Below are 20,513 nucleotides of genomic sequence, written 5' to 3'. Positions count from 1 at the left end.
AGGTGGTCTGGTATTCCCATCTCTTTCAGAATTTTCCACAGTTTATTGTGATCCACACAGTCAAAGGCTTTGGCATAGTCAATAAAGCAGAAATAGATGTTTTTCTGGAACTCTCTTGCTTTTTCCATGATCCAGCAGACGTTGGCAATTTGATCTCTGGTTCCTCTGCCTTTTATAAAACCAGCTTGAACATCTGGAAGTTGACAATTCACATATTGCTGAAGCCTGGCTTGGAGAATTTTGAGCATTACTTTACTAGCGTGTGAGATGAGTGCAACTGTGTGGTGGTTTTCTTCAATTTAAGTCTGAATTTGGCAATAAGGAGCTCATGATTTGAGCCACAGTCAGCTCCCAGTCTTGCTTTTGCTGACTGTATAGAGCTTCTCCATCTTTGGCCACAAAGAATATAATCTCTCTGATTTCCGTGGTGACCTTCTGGTGATGTCCATGTCCAGAGTCTTCTCTTGTGTTGTTGGAAGAGGGTGTTTGCTATGACCAGTGCATTTTCTTGGCAAAACTCTATTAGATTTGCCCTGCTTCATTCCACATTCCAAGGCCAAATTTGCCTGTTGCTCCAGGTGTTTCTTGACTTCCTCCTTTTGCATTCCACTCCCCTATAAAGAAAAGGACATCTTTTTTGGGTGTTAGTTCTAAAAGGTCTTGTAGGTCTTCATAGAACCATTCAACTTCAGCTTCTTTAGCGTTACTGGTTGGGGCATAGACTTGGATTACGGTGATATTGAATGGTTTGCCTTGAAGACGAACAGAGATCTAACTGTCATTTTTGAGACTGCATCCAAGTACTGCATTTCAGACTCTTTTGTTGACCATGATGGCTACTCCATTTCTTCTGAGGGATTCCTGCCCACAGTAGTAGATATAACTGTCATTTGAGTTAAATTCACCCATTCCAGTCCATTTTAGTTCACTGATTCCTAGAATGTCAACATTCACTCTTGCCATCTCTTGTTTGACCACTTCCAATTTGCCTTGATTCATGGACCTGACATTCCAGGTTCTTATGCAATATTGCTCTTTACAGTGTCGGACCTTGCTTCTATCACCAGTCACATCCACAGCTGGGTATTGTTTTTTCTTTGGCTCCATCCCTTCATTCTTTCTGGAGTTATTTCTCCACTGATCTCCAGTAGCATTTTGGGCACCTACTGACCTGGGGAGTTCCTCTTTCAGTATCCTATCATTTTTCCTTTTCATACTGTTCATGGGGTTCTCAAGGCAAGAATAAGCAAAGGAGAAAAGGAAAGATATAAGCATCTGAATGCAGAGTTCCAAAGAATAGCAAGGAGAGATAACAAAGTCTTCCTCAGCGATCAATGCAAACAAATAGAGGAAAAGAACAGAATGGGAAAGACTAGAGATTTCTTCAAGAAAATTAGAGATACCAAGGGAACATTTCATGCAAAGATGAGTTCGATAAAGGACAGAAATAGTCTGGACCTAACAGAAGCAGAAGATATTAAGAAGAGGTGGCAAGAATACACAGAAGAACTGTACAAAAAAGATCTTCTTGACCAAGATAATCACGATGGTATGATCACTCACCTAGAGCCAGACATCCTGGAATGTGATGTCACGTGGGCCTTAGAAAGCATCACTACAAGCAAAGCTAGTGGAGGTGATGGAATTCCATTTGGGCTATTTTAAATCCTGAAAGATGATGCTGTGAAAGTGCTGCACTCAATATGCCAGCAAGTTTGGAAAACTCAGCAGTGGCCACAGGACTGGAAAAGGTCAGTTTTCATTTCAATCCCAAAGAAAGGAAATGCCAAAGAATGCTCAAACTACCGCACAATTGCACTCATCTCACATACTAGTAAAGTAATGCTCAAAATTCTCCAAGCCAGGCTTCAGCAATACATGAACCGTGAACTCCCTGATGTTCAATCTGGTTTTAGAAAAGGCAGAGGAACCAGAGATCAAATTGCCAACGCCCACTGGATCATGGAAAAAACAAGAGAGTTCCAGAAAAACATCTATTTCTGCTTTATTGACTATGCCAAAGCCTTTGACTGTGTGGATCACAATAAACTGTGGAAAATTCTGAAAGAGATGGGAATACCAGACCACCTGACGTGCCTCTTGAGAAATCTGTATGCAGGTCAGGAAGCAACAGTTAGAACTGGACATGGAACAACAGCCTGGTTCCAAATAGGAAAAGGAATACGTCAAGGCTGTATATTGTCACCCTGCTTATTTAACTTATATGCAGAGTACATCACGAGAAACCCTGGGCTGGAGGAAGCACAAGCTGAAATCCAGACTGCTGGGAGAAATATCAATAACCTCAGATATGCAGATGACACCACCCTTATGGCAGAAAGTGAAGAGAAGCTAAAAAGCCTCTTGATGAAAGTGAAAGAGGAGAGTGAAAAAGTTGGCTTAAAGCTCAACATTCAGAAAACGAAGATCACGGCATCTGGTCCCATCACTTCATGGGAAATAGATGGGGAAACAGTGGAAACAGTGTCAGACTTTATTTTGGGGGGGCTCCAAAATCACTGAAGATGGTGACTGCAGCCATGAAATTAAAAGACGCTTACTCCTTGGAAGAATAGTTATGACCAACCTAGATAGCATATTGAAGGGCAGAGGCATTACTTTGCCGACTAAGGTCCATCTAGTCAAGGCTATGGTTTTTCTTGTGGTCATGTATGGATGTGAGAGTTGAACTGTGAAGAAAGCTGAGCATCGAAGAATTTATGCTTTTGAACTGTGGTGTTGGAGAAGCCTCTTGAGAGTCCCTTGGACTGCAAGGAGATCCAACCAGTCCATTCTAAAGGACATCAGCCCTGGGATTTCTTTGGAAGGAATGATGCTAAAGCTAAAACCCCAGTACTTTGGCCACCTCATGCGAAGTGTTGACTCACTGGAAAAGACTCTGATCCTGGGAGGGATTGGGGTCAGGATGAGTAGGGGACGACAGGATGAGATGGCTGGATGGCATCACCAACTCAATGGACTCCAGGAGTTGGTGATGGACAGGGAGGCCTGGCGTGCTACAATTCATGGGGTTGCAATGAGTCGGACACGACTGAGTGACCGAACTGAACTGAACTGAACTAACAGCCTTATTTTAATTGAATTTTCTCTTTAAATGCCCTATTTCCAAATATAGTCACATTCTGAGGTACTGGGGTTAAGGCTTCAACATATGAATGGATGAGGGGTATAATTTAGCCGTTTACAAAGGAGATGTTCCTGTAAGACTTCTCAGCCTTTTTGTTTTCTTAATCTCTTGGGTTTAATAGCCAAACTGATGATTCTTTTGGAGTGTGGCTGCTATCATCAGGGGTAGGAGAGCAGAGTTAAATAGGGCAGTCTGGGTTTCACCTTCATGACACCATTCTCCCAGTACTAACCCCTGCTCCTCCTAGGACCAATGTAGAGCACTTCTGCTTTGTCTCCAGAAGGCTCTGAAGTGGATTATAATAGGACATTAATCAAATTAACTCCAAGTTCCCCACAGCATAATAGGCTGTAAAGTCTATCCCTGTTGTATTTTCCTATCTTAAATTAAGTCCAGCAACATTGTACAATATTGTTTACCAGAAGTCACATATTCAGCCCAAGTGATAGCATTAAAATATCCCAAATAATATATAAATGTCCTAGATTTGAACAGGAGAAGGTAATGGCACCCCACTCCTGTACTCTTGCCTGGAAAATCCCATGGATGGAGGAGCCTGGTAGGCTGCAGTCCATGGGGTCACTAAGAGTCAGACATGACTGAGTGACTTCACTTTCACTTTTCACTTTCATGCATTGGAGAAGGAAATGGCAACCTACTCCAGTATTCTTGCCTGGAGAATCCCAGGGATGGGGGAGCCTGGTGGGTTGCCGTCTATGGGGTCACACAGAGTCGGACATGACTGAAGTGACTTAGCAGTAGCAGCAGATTTGAACAGTGTGAGTTCTTTCCTCTAATGAAATTCTTGGAAAGGAAAGAAATTCCAAACTTACAAAGAAATTTAACTCCAAAATCATTTCCTCTCCAATTTTTGTCTCTGCTCACTTTCAGCTAGAAGGGTCTCACTCTGAGGTGTGAGGAGAGTAGAAGTTCCATTGGCAACTGCAAAGTGGGCTGTTGTCCACTGGAATAGGTGAAGTTCACATAGGACCTCCAAAAAGAATTAATCCAACTCCAAGATTCACATGTCTAAGAGTTCAAAAAGTTAATCAGACATGTAAGATTTTTCCCTGCACTAATGCCACATGTACAAACTTCAGAAGAAAATAATGCAAGGAAGCAATCAGACAAACCCAGTAAGTGGAACATTCTGCAGCATCATTGGTATTGTCAGCAAATCAGTATCATTAAAATACATAGAGAACATTAAAATACATAGAGGACAGACTTATGGACAAGGGCATGGGGGAGAAAGGAGAGGGTGAGATAAATGGCAAGAATAGCATGGAAGCATATACACTACCCTATGTAAAATAGATAGTCAATGGGAATTTGCTATATAACTCAGGGAACTCAAAACGGAGCTCTGTAACAACTTAGAGGGATGGCAGGTTAAAGAGGAAGGGGACATATATACACCATGGAGGTTAAAGAGGAAGGGGACATATATACACCTATGACTAATTCATGTTGACATATGGCAAAAATCGACACAAGACTGTAAACCAATTATCCTTCAATTAAAAATAAATAAATAAATGAATTTTTTAAAATGGTGTCTGTGCTAGATTAAAAGAGATTAAGGGACATAAGAACCAGATGCAATGCATGGTCTGGATTTGGTACTGCTTTGGATGAAGTAGCTATAAGGAATATTTTTAGGACATTTGGAGAAATACAAATATGATCCAAATGTTAGATAAGTTTAAAACTTGCTAAAATAGCAAAACAAAGGTTGACAACTGAAAAACAGTGGGCTATAGAACAATATGTGTAGTGAGATCTCAGTTTGGTAATAAAATAGGAGCATGTCTAGACACACACACACACACAGAGTAGGGTGGGGGATGGATCTTGCAGGTTATGCTTAGGGTCTTACTTACCTAGGTGGTGATTTCTGGGTAGTGGAAATTTTACTTATTTAATTATTTATTATATTTTCATTTGTCTATATTGTCTAATTTTCTAAACTCCATCCATACTTCATCTGTATTAATAGTTATTTAAAAGAAAAATTCTTAGCTACAAACAAAACTCAGTTCTTGAAGTAGCTATCCCAAGCAAAATTATGTGGCTAGAACCTACTACATAACAATATCCAGACCCACACTGTTGTCAGAAAGCAAAGCATAAATCCAAGACAGTGGTATCTGGAGGAAAAAAAGGGTAACCATAGAAAACGTGAAAGAAAGAGGTAATCATGTTGCTTTCAGCCTCAACAGGAGGCAACTTAGAGTGTGTTAGTTGTCTAAGCTAGGGTCCAAAATCCCTCAATTTAAACTGTCCTGTTAATTAATTATCAAGAGATTAACAATGGCACTATTTGCCATATAGGGGAGAGTGGAGCTCCATGCATTTTTACTGTTTTCTCTCTTGGAGAGTGACATTTGGCACAAACCTGTCATCTTGAAAAGTTAAGAGATTTTTCTGGGATGACACCCCTAGTTCTCAGGTCATCCTTATTTCTATTTGAAACCACTTATATCCATGTTTTGAAACTCATGCTTCTGGCATCCCAACATTATTGCCATGAGGATGGACTTGGTGTAATGACCCAGCCTTCACACTCTTGTGAGCAGCCACCTCCCTCCTAAAGTAAGCATGGCTCTGAGCTTGGTTCAAAATCTTGCTGAAGGAGTTTCCTATTGCTGCCAGAACAAATTACCACAAACTTAGCAGATTAAAATACACGTGTGCTCTTTTACAGGTCTGGAGGTGAGATGTCCCACACAGGTCTTGTTGCTGTTGTTCAGTTGCTCAGTCGTGTCCGACTCTTTGATACTCCATGGACTGCAGCACACCAGGCTTACCTGTCTTTCACTATCTCCCGAAGTTTGCTCACTTTCATGTCTATTGGGTCAGTGATACCTTTCAACCATCTCATCCTCTGACACCTCCTTCTGCTTTTGCCTTCAGTCTTTACCAGCATGAGGGTCTTTTCCAATGAGTTGGCTCTTTCCACCAGGTAGCCAAAGTATTGGAGCTTCAGCACCAGCCCTTCCAATGAATATTCAGGGATGATTTCCTTTAGGGTTGACTGGTTTGATCTCCTTTCTGTCCAAGGGACTCTCTAGAGTCTTCTTTAGCACCACAGTTTGAAAGCATCAATTCTTTGGCACTCAGCTTTCTTTACGGTCCTACTCTCACATCCATACATGACTACTGGAAAAACCATAGCTTTGACTACAAACCTTTGTTGGTAAAGTAATGTCTCTGTTTTTTAATATGCTGTCTAGGTTTGTCATAGCTTTCCTTCTAAGGAGCAACCGTCTCTGAATTTCATGGCTGCAGTTACCATCTGTAGTGATTTTGGAGACCAAGAAAATAAAATCTGTCACTGTTTCCAGTTTTTCCTCATCTATTTGCCATGAAGTGATGGGACAAGATACTATGATCTTCGTTTTTTTAATGTTGAGTTTGTTTCAAGCTAGTTTTTTGATGCTCCTCTTTCACCCTCATCAAGAAGCTCTTCAGTTTGTCTTCACTTTCTGCCATTAGGGTGGTATCATTTGCGTATCTGAGGTTGTTGATATTTCTCCCAGCAATCTTGATTCCAGCTTGTGATTCATCCAGCCTGGCATTTCACATGATGTACTCTGCATATAAGTTAAATAAGCAGGGTGACAATATACAGCCTTGATGTACTCCTTCCACAATTTTGAGGAAGTCTGTTCTTCCATGTCTGGTTCTTACTGTTGCTTCTTGACTAGCATACAGGTTTCTCAGGAGGCAAGTAAGGTGGTCTGGTTTTCCTATCTCTTTAAGAATTTTCCACAGTTTGTTGCGACTCAGAACTTACTAGTAGATAAAAATCAAGTGTTACCAGACTTGCTCCTGTCTATTGGCTCCAGGGCAGAATCTGTTTGGTGCTCATTTGAGCTGTTGGCAGAGTTCAATTCCTTGCCATTGTTGGACTGAGGTCCCCGGTTTCTTGCTGGCTGTAAACTGAAGCTAACTACAGTCCTTGGCTTATGGCCCCTCCTCTGCTTTCAAAGTCAGCAACTTGACTTTGGGTCAGGTCCTTCTCACAACATATCTCTCTGACCTACTCTTCTTCACTTCAAAAACAAAATTAATTTAATTAATTAATTAATTTTAATTGGAGGCTAATTACTTTACAATACTGTAGTGGTTTTTGCCATATTGACATGAATCAGCCAAGGGTGTACATGTGTCCCCCCATCCCAAACTCCCCTCCCACCTCCCTCACCATTCCATCCCTCTGGGTTGTCCCAGTGCACTGACTTCAAGTGCCCTGTTTCATGCATCGAACTTGGACTGGTCATCCATTTCACATATAGTAACATACATGTTTCACAGCTCTTCTTTCAAATCATCCTGCCCTCCCCTTTTCCCATAGAATCCAAAAGTCTGTTCTTTACATCCGTGTCTCTTTTGCTGTTTGGCATATAGTGTCATCATTGCCATCTTTCTAAATTCCATACATAGGCATTAAATACTGTATTGGTGTTTTTCTTTCTGACTTACTTCATTCTGTATAATAGGCTCCAGTTTCATCCACCTCATTAGAACTGATTCAAATGCATTCTTTTTAATAGCTCAGTAATAATCCATTGTATATATGTATTACAGCTTTCTTATCCATTCATCTGCTGATGGACATCTAGGTTGCTTCCATGTCCTAGCAATTGTAAACAGTGCTGCGATGAACATTGGGGTACATGTGTCTCGTTCAATTCTGGTTTCCTTGGTGTGTATGCCCAGAAGTGGGATTGCTAGGTCATAAGGCAGTTCTATTTCCAGTTTTTTAAGGAATCTCCACACTGTTCTCCATAGTGGCTGTACTAGTTTGCATTCCCACCAACAGTGTAAGAGGGTTCCCTTTTCTCCACACCCTCTCCAGCATTTATTGTTTGTAGATTTTTGGAGAGCAGCCATTCTGACCAGCATGAGATGGTACCTCACTGTGTTTTTGATTTGCATTTCTCTGATAATCAGTGATGTTGAGCATCTTTCCATGTGTTTGTTAGCCAACTATATGTCTTCTTTGGAGAAAAACCTGCTTAGTTCTTTGGCCCATATTTTGATTGGGTAGTTTATTTTTGTGGTATTGAGCTGCATGAGCTGATTGTATATTTTTGAGATTAATTCTTTGCCAGTTGCTTCATTTGCTATTATTTTCTCCCATTCTGAAGGCTGTCTCTTCACCTTGCTTATAGTTTTCTTCATTGTGCAAAAGTTTTTAAGTTTAGGTCCCATTTGTTTATTTTTGCTTTTATTTCCATTACTCTGGGAGGTAGGTCATAGAGGATCCTGCTGTGATTTATGTCAGAGGGTGTTTTGCCTATGTTTTCCTCTAGGAGTTTTATAGTTTCTGGTCTTACATTTAGATGTTTAATCCATTTTGAGTTTATTTTTGTGTATGGTGTTTAAAAGTGTTCTAGTTTCATTCTTTTACAAGCAATTGACTAGTTTTCCCAGCACCACTTGTTAAAGAGATTGTTTTTAATCCGTTGCATATTCTTGCCTCATTTGTGAAAGATAAGGTGTCCATAGGTGCGTGGATTTACCTCTGGGCTTTCTACTTTGTTCCATTTGTGTCATCTTTGATTTCTCTCATCAGTGTTTTATAGTTTTCCTTATATAGGTCTTTTGTTTCTTTAGGTAAACTTATTCCTAAGTATTTTATTCTTTTCTTTGCAATGATGAATGGGATTGTTTCCTTAATTTCTCTGTTTTCTCATTGTTAGTGTATAGAAATGCAATGTTAGTGTATAGGGACTTCTGTGTGTTAATTTTATATCCTGCAACTTTACCATATTCACTGATTAGCTCTAATAACTTTCTGGTGGTATCTTTAGGGTTTTCTATTTAGAGGATCATGTTATCTGCAAATAGTGAAAGTTTTACTTCTTTTCCAACCTGAATTCCTTTTATTTCTTTTTCTTCTCTGATTGCTGTGGCTAAAACTTCCAAAACTATGTTGAATAGTAGTGGTAAGAGTAAGTACTCTTGTCTTGTTCCTGACTTTAGAGGAAATGCTTTCAATTTTTCACCATTGAGAATAATGTTTGCTGTGGGTTTATCATATATGGCTTTTATTATGTTGAGATATGTTCCTTCTATGCCTGCTTTCTGGAGAGTTTTAATCATAAATGGGTGTTGAATTTTGTCAAAGGTTTTCTCTGCATCTATAGAGATAATCTTGTGGTTTCTATCTTTAAATTTGTTAATGTGGTGTATCACATTGATTGATTTGCAAATATTGAAGAATCCTTGCACCCCTGTGATAAAGCCCACTTGGTTATGTTGTATGATCTTTTTAATATGTTGTTGGATTCTGTTTGCTAGGATTTTATTGAGCATTTTTGCATCTATGTTCATCAGTTATGTTAGCCTGTAGTTTTCTTTTTTGTGGAATCTTTATCTGGTTTTGGTATTAGGGCAATGGTGGCCTCATAGAATGAGTTTGGCAGTTTACCTTCCCCTGCAATTTTCTGGAAGAGTTTGAGTAGGATAGGTGTTAGCTCTTCTCTAAATTTTTGGTATAATTCACTTGTGAAGCCATCTGGTCCTGGGCTTTTGTTTATTGGAAGATTTTTTTATTATAGTTTCAATTTCTGTGCTTGTGATGGGTCTGTTCAGATCTTCTATTTCTTCCTGGTTCAGTTTTGGAAGTTTATACTTTTCTAAGAATTTGTCCATTTCTTCCAAGTTCTCCATTTTATTGGCATATAGTTGCTTATAGTAGTCTCTTATGATCCTTTCTTTGTATTTCTGTGTTGTCTGTTGTGATTTCTCCATTTTCATTTCTAATTTTGCTGATTTGATTCTTCTCTTTTTTTCTTGATGAGTCTGGCTAATGGTTTGTCTATTTTATTTATATTCTCAAAGAACCAGCTTTTACTTTTGTTTATTTTTGCTATAGTGTTCCTTTTTTTTTTCAATTTTTCTCCTCTGATTTTTATGATTTATTTTTCTCCTAACTTTGGGATTCTTCATTTCTCTTTTTCTAGTTGCTTTAGCTCTAAAGTTAGGTTATTTATTTGATGTTTCTCTTGTTTCTTCAGGTAAGCTTGTATTGCTATGAACCTTCCTCTTAGCACTGATTTTCCTGAATCCCATGGTTTTGGGGTTGCTGTGTTTTCATTTTCATTTGTTTAAAGACTCATGTGATTGTGATTAGACTGGGCTCTCTTTGTTGCTGATCCCTGGAGAGCTCCTTTTTTTTGTTGTCAGTTTTCAAGCTCAGCTGTCCATTTTCTCTAACTTCAAAACTATTTTATAAAAATGTGGAACAAATGTTTCAAATCAAACACACTAAAGAGACCACAACATACAATACAGGAAATTGACTGGCTCCTGGCTTTAAAAATGAAAAAAAAAAAGATATTTGGGGGACAACTAGGGAAATCTTAATATGGCTTGGATGATATTATTAGAAGATATTAAAATTTTATTATAAGAATATTATTGTTCATTTCCTTAGGTGTGATAAAAGTGTTATGTCAGTTATGCCTCAATAAAACCAGGCAGGGGGATAAAAGAAATTCTGGATCTGAAAAAGCAGATCAATAATCCACAGGTCAATGATTCTTATCCACTTTCACCTCCAAGAATTGGATAATTCCACCATTAAAATCAATGTCTACTCTAGGCTTAACTCAATCTATTACTGTCTGGCCCCATTCTCTTGTTATGTGTCTCATCTTCCCTGCTTCTTTCTCTTGGTGTCCTAAATCCATACATGTTCTGAACTTCTGCCCAAGAGAACATGTTCACACATAATTTTGTTGCCTTGAAACTCATCTAAAATGCTTGAAGTAAAGATCTCTATAAATGTATAAAATTTGAATAAATATTTTATATTGCTTCCTAAAAAATAAAATGCTTGAAGTACTTTATGATATTCTTGTCTCCCTTTCATAAATCTGTTTAAATGTTTTATATCCACTTAATATTATGGCATATAATATTTTTCTATTGCTGTTGTAACAAATTATCACAGATTTCAAGATTTAGTGATACAAACTTGTTATCTCACTGTTCTATACGTCAGCAGTCTGGATTGGCTCAACTGGTTTCTCTGCTCTGAGTTTCACAAGGCCGTAATCAAGGTATTGGCCAGCTGGGCTCTTATCAGAGGCTCTGGAATCTGTTTCCAAGCTCATTCAGGTTGTTGTTAAAATCTAGTTCTGTACTCTGGTAGACTTGAGGACTGTGACTCCTTGTCAGCTATCATCTGACAGGCTAAGGTAGCCCTTAGCTCCTAAAGGGCTCTTTCCAGTTCTTGCACATGGACCCCTACATCCTACCCTTGGAATCCCTCTGACTTCTGCCATATCTCTCTTGCTGACAGCCAGGATAGGTTTGCTGCTTTTAAAGGGCTCATGTTATTAGATTGGACCTACCCAGAAAACCTGAATAATCTTCCCATCTTAAAGTCTGTACCCTTATTTACATCTGCAAAGTCCCTTTTATCATGTAATATATTCACAAGTTCTAGGAATTAAAGTGTGAACATCTTTGAGGAGGGCACATTTTGCCTATATTATGTGGGTTTTCCCCCAGTTGCTCTAAATATAGACAGTCTAGGGTCAGCTTTTGGAGAACAGTTTTCTATGGGAATACCTGCTCAGAGCATTGTAGATATGGACTCTTGTGGTTAGAGTAATTTCAATGCATTTTTTTCTTCTCTCCCTATCTCTTCTTGGTTTCTTTGGGACCCAAACAACCTCTCTGACTTAGTAATAATTAATATATCCTTGTTTCCTAGTTACATATTTAAGAAGCTTTAGATTCTTAAGTGTATCTTCTATTTCCCTTTCATTTCTGTGTAGTTTGTTCTCAAGATCACATTTTCCTAAGAAAATCCTTGTTTTTCCACCTTAAATAGTATATTTTCTTAGATCTTTTTCTTTCACTCTGTCACTGATCTTGTTCTGACAGGAAAACCAAAGCTTTATTTTTTTAATGTTTTATTATGGGAAATTTCAAACATACACAAAATTAGAGAGAACACTATAACAAATACCTATGAATAACAATGAATCACTCAGTGAATTATCAACACTTTGCCAATTTTAATTCATCTATTAATACATTTTTCCTGTACATATTACTATACTGTATTGTCACTAAATTGTGTCCAACTCTTTGCAGTCTCATGGACTGCATCACACTGGGCTCCTCTGTCCTTCACTATCTCCCAGAGTTTGCTCAAGTTCATGTCCATTGAGTCAGTGGTGCTAGTTAACATCTCATTCTCTGTCACCTCCTTCTCCTTTTGCCTTCAATCTTTCCCAGCATCAGGGACTTTTCCAATAAGTCAGCTCTTTGCATCAGGTGGCCAAAGTATTGTATATTCAGCTTCAGAGTCAGTCCTTCTGATGAATGTTCAGGTTGATTTCCTTTAGGATTTATTGGTTTGGTCTCTTTGTGATCCAAGGGACTCTGCAGAATCTTCTTCAGCACCACAATTCAAAAGCATCAATTCTTCAATGCTCAGCCTTCTTTATGGTTCAACTCTCACATTCGTACATCACTACTGGAAAAATGATAGCTTTGACTGCATGCACCTTTGTCTGCAAAGTGATATCTCTGCTTTTTAATATGCTGTCTAGGTTTGTCATAGCTTTCCTTCCAGGGAGTATGCATCTTTTAAATGTAACAGTATTTATTTAACTTCAAAAACATTTCAGCATTCTAAACATACAAAAAAATAACAGAACGTTGCAGATTGTGTTTAGTACAGAAGGTTCTTGAACTTTCACTGGTGCAGTGGCTCTTGGCTTTGCTGACAGTTAAGAGTTCTATGGTTTGTTTTTTAAAAAATGCTTAAAACAACCACACTTCAACTAAAAAGGATCCAGAATGCTTCTCATGCCAGGTGACCCCCCTCCTTTTCCACAGCTAAGAATGGCAGTGGGATGCTATGTCACTATATACAAAAACATGACAACCTGAAGCTAAATGGATGCCCCCACAGTGCATGCCCTGAGCTATGGCCCCTCCAGAAGACATCACCCCCACAGCCTCCACACCAAGCAAGGAGCGTCAAGAGTGTGTCTTGGTTGCTTTGTTTTTTGTTTTTTGTTTTTTTACAAACTATAGATATGTAATCAGTTGAGAATTCAGGATTTCTAGCCAATGACCATAGAGTTAACATACTGCCTTCCAAATTAAAAAAAAAATGTCAGAAATATTTTTAAATGCCTTGTCACACCAACAGCAAAGTGCACAGAGTGAGGAGAAGATGAGAGCCTTTTCATTTTAAAAATGTTTGGAAATATGTATAACTTTGATACAGTTTCCAGGTGCTCCATACACCCATGGCCACTTCATGTAACACTGCTAATTGCTAGAGCACTTTGAGAGACTACGATATGATCATGATCCAGTTGGGTAATTAAACCTAGTGAGGGCAACAGACATGTCTTGGGTGAGTGGTGTGTCAATCATGGTGCTCCCTAGTCTAAGGTTTTCAGAAGGAGACAGATCAACAGTTTTTTTTAAATTCATCCTCCTCCTCTTCTTCCTCCTCCTCCTCTTCCTCTTCCACCTTTTTCCGGGCAACTTTAGCAGGACCCTTGGTACCATCAAACTCCCCTTTATAGTCTGCAACATCTTTCTCATACTTCTCTTTTAGCTTTGCGGCCTTGTTGATGTATAGCTGCTTCTCACTGTCACTTAAGTTATTCCACACCTCACCCAGCTTCTTTGCCACATCTCCAATAGAGATGCCAGGGTTTGTAGACTTGATCTTGGAGCAGAATTCAGAGCAGAATAGGAAAAATCCAGACAGTGGTCTCTTGGGGGCATTAGGGTCCTTCTTCTTGCCTCCCTTAGCTGATCCATAATCCTTCATTTCCTGATTATAGTGCACTTTATCCGCCTTTGCCATTTCATCAAATGTAGACTTCTCTTCCCCAGACATGGTCTTCCATCTCTCAGAGCATTTCTTGGAAAATTCAGGAAAATTGACAGGGACCTCAGGGTTTTTCTTATGTTCCTCTCTGCACATCTGTACAAAGAAGGCATAAGCAGATATCTTGCCCTTTGGTTTCTCAGGATCACCTTTAGCCATCTTGACTGTATTATTCACTAGTCTGGGCAGCCCAGGGCATGATGCACAGCTCAGTACTCCACATGCTCGTGTAGCTGCATCCACAAGAGTTGCCTCCAAGGAGCAAGCATCTTTTAATTTCATGGCTGCAGTCACTGTCTGCATTGATTTTGGAGCCCAAGAAAATAAAATCTGTCACTTCTTCCACTTTTCCCCCTTCTGTTTTCCATGAAGTGATGGGACCGAATGCCATGATCTTAGTTTTTTTAAATGTTAGTTTCAAGCCAGCTTTTTCACGCTCCTCTTTCACCCTCATCAAGAGGCTCTTTAGTTCCTCTTCACTGGCTGCCATTAGGGTGGTATCATCTGCATATATGAGGTTGTTGATATTTCTCCCGGCAATTTTGATTCCAGCTTGTGATTCATCCAACCTGGCATTTCACATGATGTACTCTGCATATAAATTAAATACGTAAGGTGACAATATATAGCCTTGTTGTAGTCCTTTCCCAGTTTTGAACCAGTCTGTTGTTCCATGTCTGGTTCTTACTGTTGCTTCTTGACCTGCATACAGGTTTCTCAGGAAACAGATAAGATGGTCTGGTATTCCCATCTCTTTATTTAAAAAATTTCCACAGTTTGTTGTGATCCACACAGTCAGAGGCTTTAGCACAGTCAATGAAGCAGATGCTTTTCTGGTATTCCCTTACTTTCTCTATGATCCAACAAATATATCCTTGCCTCTTTCAGTCTGTGTCTAATAGCCCTGAAGTGAGTCTCTTGTAGGCAGGATATTGAAGGGTGTTGTTTTTATCCAATCAACCACCTTAAGTCTTTTGATCAGAGCATTTATTCTGTTGACATTTAAAGTAATTGTTGATAATTATGTACTTATTTTCATTTTTCTTCTGTTTCACAGTGGTTCTGGTAATTATTCTCTGTTCATTTCTTCTTCATTTTGTTTCTACATATGGTTTGATGACTTTATTTAGCAGTATGTTTTTGTGTCTTTCTTTTTGGTTTTTGTGTATCTATTGTATTAACAGGTCTTTGATTTGTGGTTACAGTGGGGTTCATATATGTGTAAAAAGTGTGAAAGTGTTAGTTGCTCAGTCATGTCTGATTCTTTGCGACCCCATGGACTTTAGCCTGCCAAGCTCCTCTGTCCGTGGGATTCTCCAGGCAAGAATACTGCAGTGGGTAGTCATTCCCTTCTCCAGGGGAATCTTCCTAACCCAGGGATCAAACCCAGGTCTCCTGCATTGCAGGCGGATTCTTTACTGTCTGAGCCACTATACAATGTGGCCTGGAATATTAAACTGGTCTCAAACATCATGTCATATCACTCACAAATATGTTAGTATGAAACATTATTCTGAAAGAAACCCAATACCTTGATTTTGTGAGCAAACCATATTCTTTGAGAAGGTGGTCTTTAAAGTATTTTTGCTTAGTGTTTGGAATTTTAATAACTTTAAGACATGTTTCTCTACCTTACTACAAGAAGATGCCTATATATGGTAAGGACTCTCATTTCTCTAGCTGTTCAGTTCAGTTCAGTTCAGTCGCTCAGTCGTGTCCGACTCTTTGCGACCCCATGAATCGCAGCACACCAGGCCTCCCTGTCCATCACCATCTCCCGGAGTTCACTCAGACTCACGTCCATTGAGTCTGTGATGCCATCCAGCCATCTCATCCTCTGTCGTCCCCTTCTCCTCCTGCCCCCCATCCTTCCCAGCATCAGAGTCTTTTCCAATGAGTCAATTCTTCACATGAGGTGGCCAAAGTACTGGAGTTTCAGCTTTAGCATCATTCCTTCCAAAGAAATCCCAGGGTTGATCTCCCTCAGAATGGACTGGTTGGATCTCCTTGCAGTCCAAGGGACTCTCAAGAGTCTTCTCCAGCACCACAGTTCAAAAGCATCAGCCTTCTTCACAGTCCAACTCTCACATCCATACATGACCACAGGAAAAACCATAGCCTTGACTAGATAGACCTTAGTTGGCAAAGTAATGTCTCTGCTTTTGAATATGCTATCTAGGTTGGTCATAACTTTTCTTCCAAGGAGTAAGCGTCTTTTAATTTCATGGCTGCAATCACCATCTGCAGTGATTTTAGAGCCTGGAAAAATAAAGTCGGACACTGTTTCCACTGTTTCCCCATCTATTTCCCATGGAGTGATGGGACTGGATGCCATGATCTTTGTTTTCTGAATGTTGAGCTTTAAGCCAACTTTTTCACTCTCCTCTTTCACTTTCATCAAGAGGCTTTTTAGCTTCTCTTCACTTTCTGCCATAAGGGTGGTGTCATCTGCATATCTGAGGTTATTGATATTTCTCCCAGCAATCTGGATTCCAGCTTGTGCTTCCTCCAGCCCAGGATTTCTCATGATGTATTCTGCATATAAGTTAAATAAGCAGGGTGACAGTATACAGCCTTGACGTACTCCTTTTCCTATTTGGAACCAGTCTATTGTTCCATGTCCAGTTCTAACTCTTGCTTCCTGACCTGCATACAGATTTCTCAAGAGGCAGGTTAGGTGGTCTGGTATTCCCATCTCTTTCAGAATTTTCCACAGTTTATTGTGATCCACACAGTCAAAGGCTTTGGCATAGTCAATAAAGCAGAAATAGATGTTTTTCTGGAACTCTCTTGCTTTTTCCACGATCCAGTGTATGTTGGCAATTTGATCTCTGGTTCCTCTGCCTTTTCTAAAACCAGCTTGAATATCAGGGAGTTCACGGTTCACGTATTGCTGATGCCTGGCTTGGAGAATTTTGAGCATTACTTTACTAGCATGTGAGATGAGTGCAATTGTGTGCTGGTTTGAGCATTCTTTTGCATTTTGTTTCTTTGGAATGAAAACTGACCTTTTCCAGTCCTGTGGCCACTGCTGTTTTCCAAATTTGCTGGCATAGTGTGGGTCTTTAAAATCCAAAGTCATGGTCGTGGTTTATGTTATTAGTTAATCCAAAGCCAGCCTGAGACCATGTGGAGATGGTGTATGTGTGGTGGTCTAGGAGTCTGTGGATGTGCTGCAAAAATTAAAAAAGGCAGCTCCTCCAGAGTTTTCCCTTGCCTCTGGGGTAGGATGCAATTCAAATCAAGATAACAGTGCTGATCAAATTCCATCTACTGAATGTAAAGATATAATCTGACTTCTTAGTACTCACCTGGAACTTAGCTACTTTTGCAGTTAAAAGCCCCAGCCTATGGTCCTGGCTAAGAATTAAGAAAAAGGGAGTAAAAATTTTTCAGTCCTCTGATGCTGCTTTGAAGCTGTTTTGAGGTAAACCTTAACAAGTACCAAAATATTCTTTTCCTGATATCCTAATCCCTGTTTCCACCACAAAAGCATACACCGTCTGTTCTTACTAGGACCCACTTGGGCCCACCTGCTTTTAGACACCAGAAACAGTTGTAAGGTCAAAAACCTATGAAGCTTATGCTTTCTAAAGTTGCCATCTATTAGAAGCAGTTGTACACCTGCAGACGCCAATTATAATATAAACTTCTGTAAATTCCCATAGTCAATGATATGCATGGCCAGTGCTTTCTAAGGTACCTACTCTTATGAAAAAAAAAAAAAAAGCAGTTGCAACACCTATGCATGCCAGCCACCATACTCCCACAAGGAGAACTGCCTCCCTCAGATGTTACTCTAGATCTCAAATGCCAGTCCTTGTAACCATTTCCAAAGTTTTTTTTACCCATGGGATCTCTCCAAAGGTCCTATAATCACCTCATTATCTCCCTTTGAATTTCAAACTAATGGATAAAGTTACTGTTTACAAGACTGGCTTGGAGAATGGGTCTGTGGCCTTGCAGTCTGAATCAGGTTTTCAACTTTTTCATCCCAAGCCTAGACTACAACTTACCGAGGGAATAGGTGGGTCTGTATAGCAGACCCTCACCCTGCTGAGCTCACTCAAGTGGGGCTGACCACATGGATGGGCAGAGAGGAGGACACAAGCATGATATGAACAAGGGAGCGCTGAAAAATAGAGAGCATAATGCTCAACAGGGGCTGAGCAATAAGCCTGCAATGACATTTTGGAATCTCATCCATCAGTCACTGTGGGAAAGAGGTGGGTAAAGGCAGGAGTAGGACAGTGGGTGCTAAGTTCTCTTCCCAATACTTCTGAAAGGGCAAAAGCTTCTACTTCAGGTACAGATGGGAATACTTGGAAGGGAAATAATAAGTATGGTCAAAGCAAAAGCACCAAGAGAAGGGCTCCCTCCCCAAGATATCAAGCTTTCTCCAGTGGCCAGCCTTACATCCTCACTACATGACTGGAACAAATAAGAACACAGTGATATGTAGAAATGGGTGCTCTAGTGCCCAGTAGAAACAGTGGAACCTACAGCTTTCACTCCATGAACACCTCTTAAAAGTCTTGCCTGATTACTGTGGCCATCTGGGAGAGAGAGATTTAAAGTCAATTTAAGCCCAGTTATTGGTGGTGGTTTTTCTTCTTTTGCCCTAGATGGCAGAAGACTTCAAGTCCAAATGCAAGATAGAGGATAGAGGAGAGCTTAGAACAGAGCTTGCAAACTGATAGCCTGCTAAACAAATCCAGTCTACAGATGTGTTTGATTTGGCCCATATTTTTAAATTATTTGTCAGCATATAAAAATTGGTAGAGTTCATATAAAAACAGATTTTATGGCTTTTCTGGAAAAGTCAGGAGATTCTGGCCATATGGATGTGCATTTCTGTATGGCAAAATCAGCTGGACAGAAAAGGCCTTGTTCCTCTTAGGAAGAGGCACAGTGTCCATGTAAGCTTTTGTGTGACCTACCTAGCCCTTGCCTATATTTGAGCTTGTGATCTCTGATTTAAACTGACCAGCATTAAGATATTGTTTGTGATCTGAAAGACATGCAAATCATCCATATCCAAAAGTGTTTAATCATATCAGAGCAAGTATTTGGCAATGTGGAGGGTACCAGCGAGGTATGTGCCAAGAATCTGACCATGTATCAGGAGGCGGAAGGATAAGCAGATATCTGTCTGTGTAACAAGGATGGGAGGATTGTTATGAAAGGCAGAAGAAAAGGGGGCCATAGCCTGCAGTGTGGAGAAGCAGGCTAGGCAGGTAACAGCGGGAGTCAATTACAGTCAAATGTTGCTAGGGCAACTCAGGCTCCATGAGCAGCCTGGAGAGCCTCTGGCCTTCTTACTGCAAAGGCAGGTGATTTAGGAAGCCAGAGCTCTGAGGTCAGCGAAGCTTAGGAGGAAAAAGATAAGGCTGTAGAAGCACTGTCTTGGTGTTAGGGCTCAAGTGTTGGTACAGATGCAGATGGAGCCACAACATTGCACACAGTGCCACTGGTAGCCACAAAGGCCTCTGTAATTGAAAACCATTACATTTCCCCACTTAAGGGCATTTTTTTTTTCTAAACTATAGGTTGTAACACATTGGTGGGCAGTGACATTGATTTAGTGGGATGGAGATCATAATTTTTTAATGAAAAAAGTACAATTTTTTTAAAAGAGTTGTATTACACACAGTAAATACTGTTTTATGAAATGCTGATTTCAGGTATGTTTGTGCATATGTATGCAGGTACATGTATACTGAGTTGTGACATTAAATATATATCTTACTCTGTGAATTGAGCTCAGAAAAGTTTGAGAGCCCCTGTCACAGACTACAGAGTGAGTCATCATGGCCAGCTGACTGTATGTACCTAATTTGGCATGTCTAGTGGATTTTTTTCTCTTTTGTTTTTGTTTTTGCTGTTGTGAGTAAGAATGGCAGATGTAGGCCAATTATAGCCTTCTAAGGAGAACTTTCTGGTATTACAAAAAACACAGGTAATGTTGCCAGCTGGGAAACAGGTTTTGGGGTGTGGCTTCCTATGAGAGGCACAACTCCACATGGCTGTTCAAGACTCTCTCGCCTGAGAGTGGTAGCACCACAGGTAAACATACAAGTGAAGCCAAAAGAAGAGACTGCTCTGCAGCACTGGACCCCAAATCTGTTCTTGTCTGGGATTTTCCAGGGTTTCTAGGAGCAGCATCATTCCCGTAAATTTTTTTGCTTGGCCCACACTGTTGGTACCCTACCCAATGGACATACTTCACTTTTTTCCTTCCTAATATAGTCCCCATTTTTGTGAATGTTTAGAGCAATCCTGTGCATCTTGGGAGCTGGGATTCTCAAGTGAAGACCTACCTACAAATTGCCAGCCCCCAATTTTTATTATATTCAAAAGACATAACAACTACTTAGTCAACTCGTTATTAAAGTTTTTAAACAACAGACATAGAAAACAAAGGGGCAAAGGGGAAGGGATAAATCAACAGTCTGGGATTAATAAATATACACTACT

The 20,513-nt window shown here is 39.9% G+C and overlaps 1 protein-coding gene across 1 annotated transcript; it reads right to left on the bottom strand.

The window, feature by feature from the left end:
- Positions 1–13,577: 13,577 nt before the first annotated feature.
- Positions 13,578–14,210, bottom strand: LOC120882170 (high mobility group protein B3-like). The gene has a single exon (XM_040266043.1). The coding sequence runs from the start codon at positions 14,193–14,195 to the stop codon at positions 13,608–13,610; it is 588 nt and encodes a 195-aa protein (XP_040121977.1). The 5' UTR covers positions 14,196–14,210; the 3' UTR covers positions 13,578–13,607.
- Positions 14,211–20,513: the final 6,303 nt, after the last annotated feature.

This window comes from Oryx dammah, unplaced genomic scaffold, assembly GCF_014754425.2.
Source record: "Oryx dammah isolate SB20612 unplaced genomic scaffold, SCBI_Odam_1.1 HiC_scaffold_23, whole genome shotgun sequence".
Lineage (NCBI taxonomy): Eukaryota > Metazoa > Chordata > Mammalia > Artiodactyla > Bovidae > Oryx > Oryx dammah.
The sequence above is the reverse complement of the archived record's forward strand: the minus strand, read 5'-3'. Positions and strand labels throughout refer to the sequence as shown.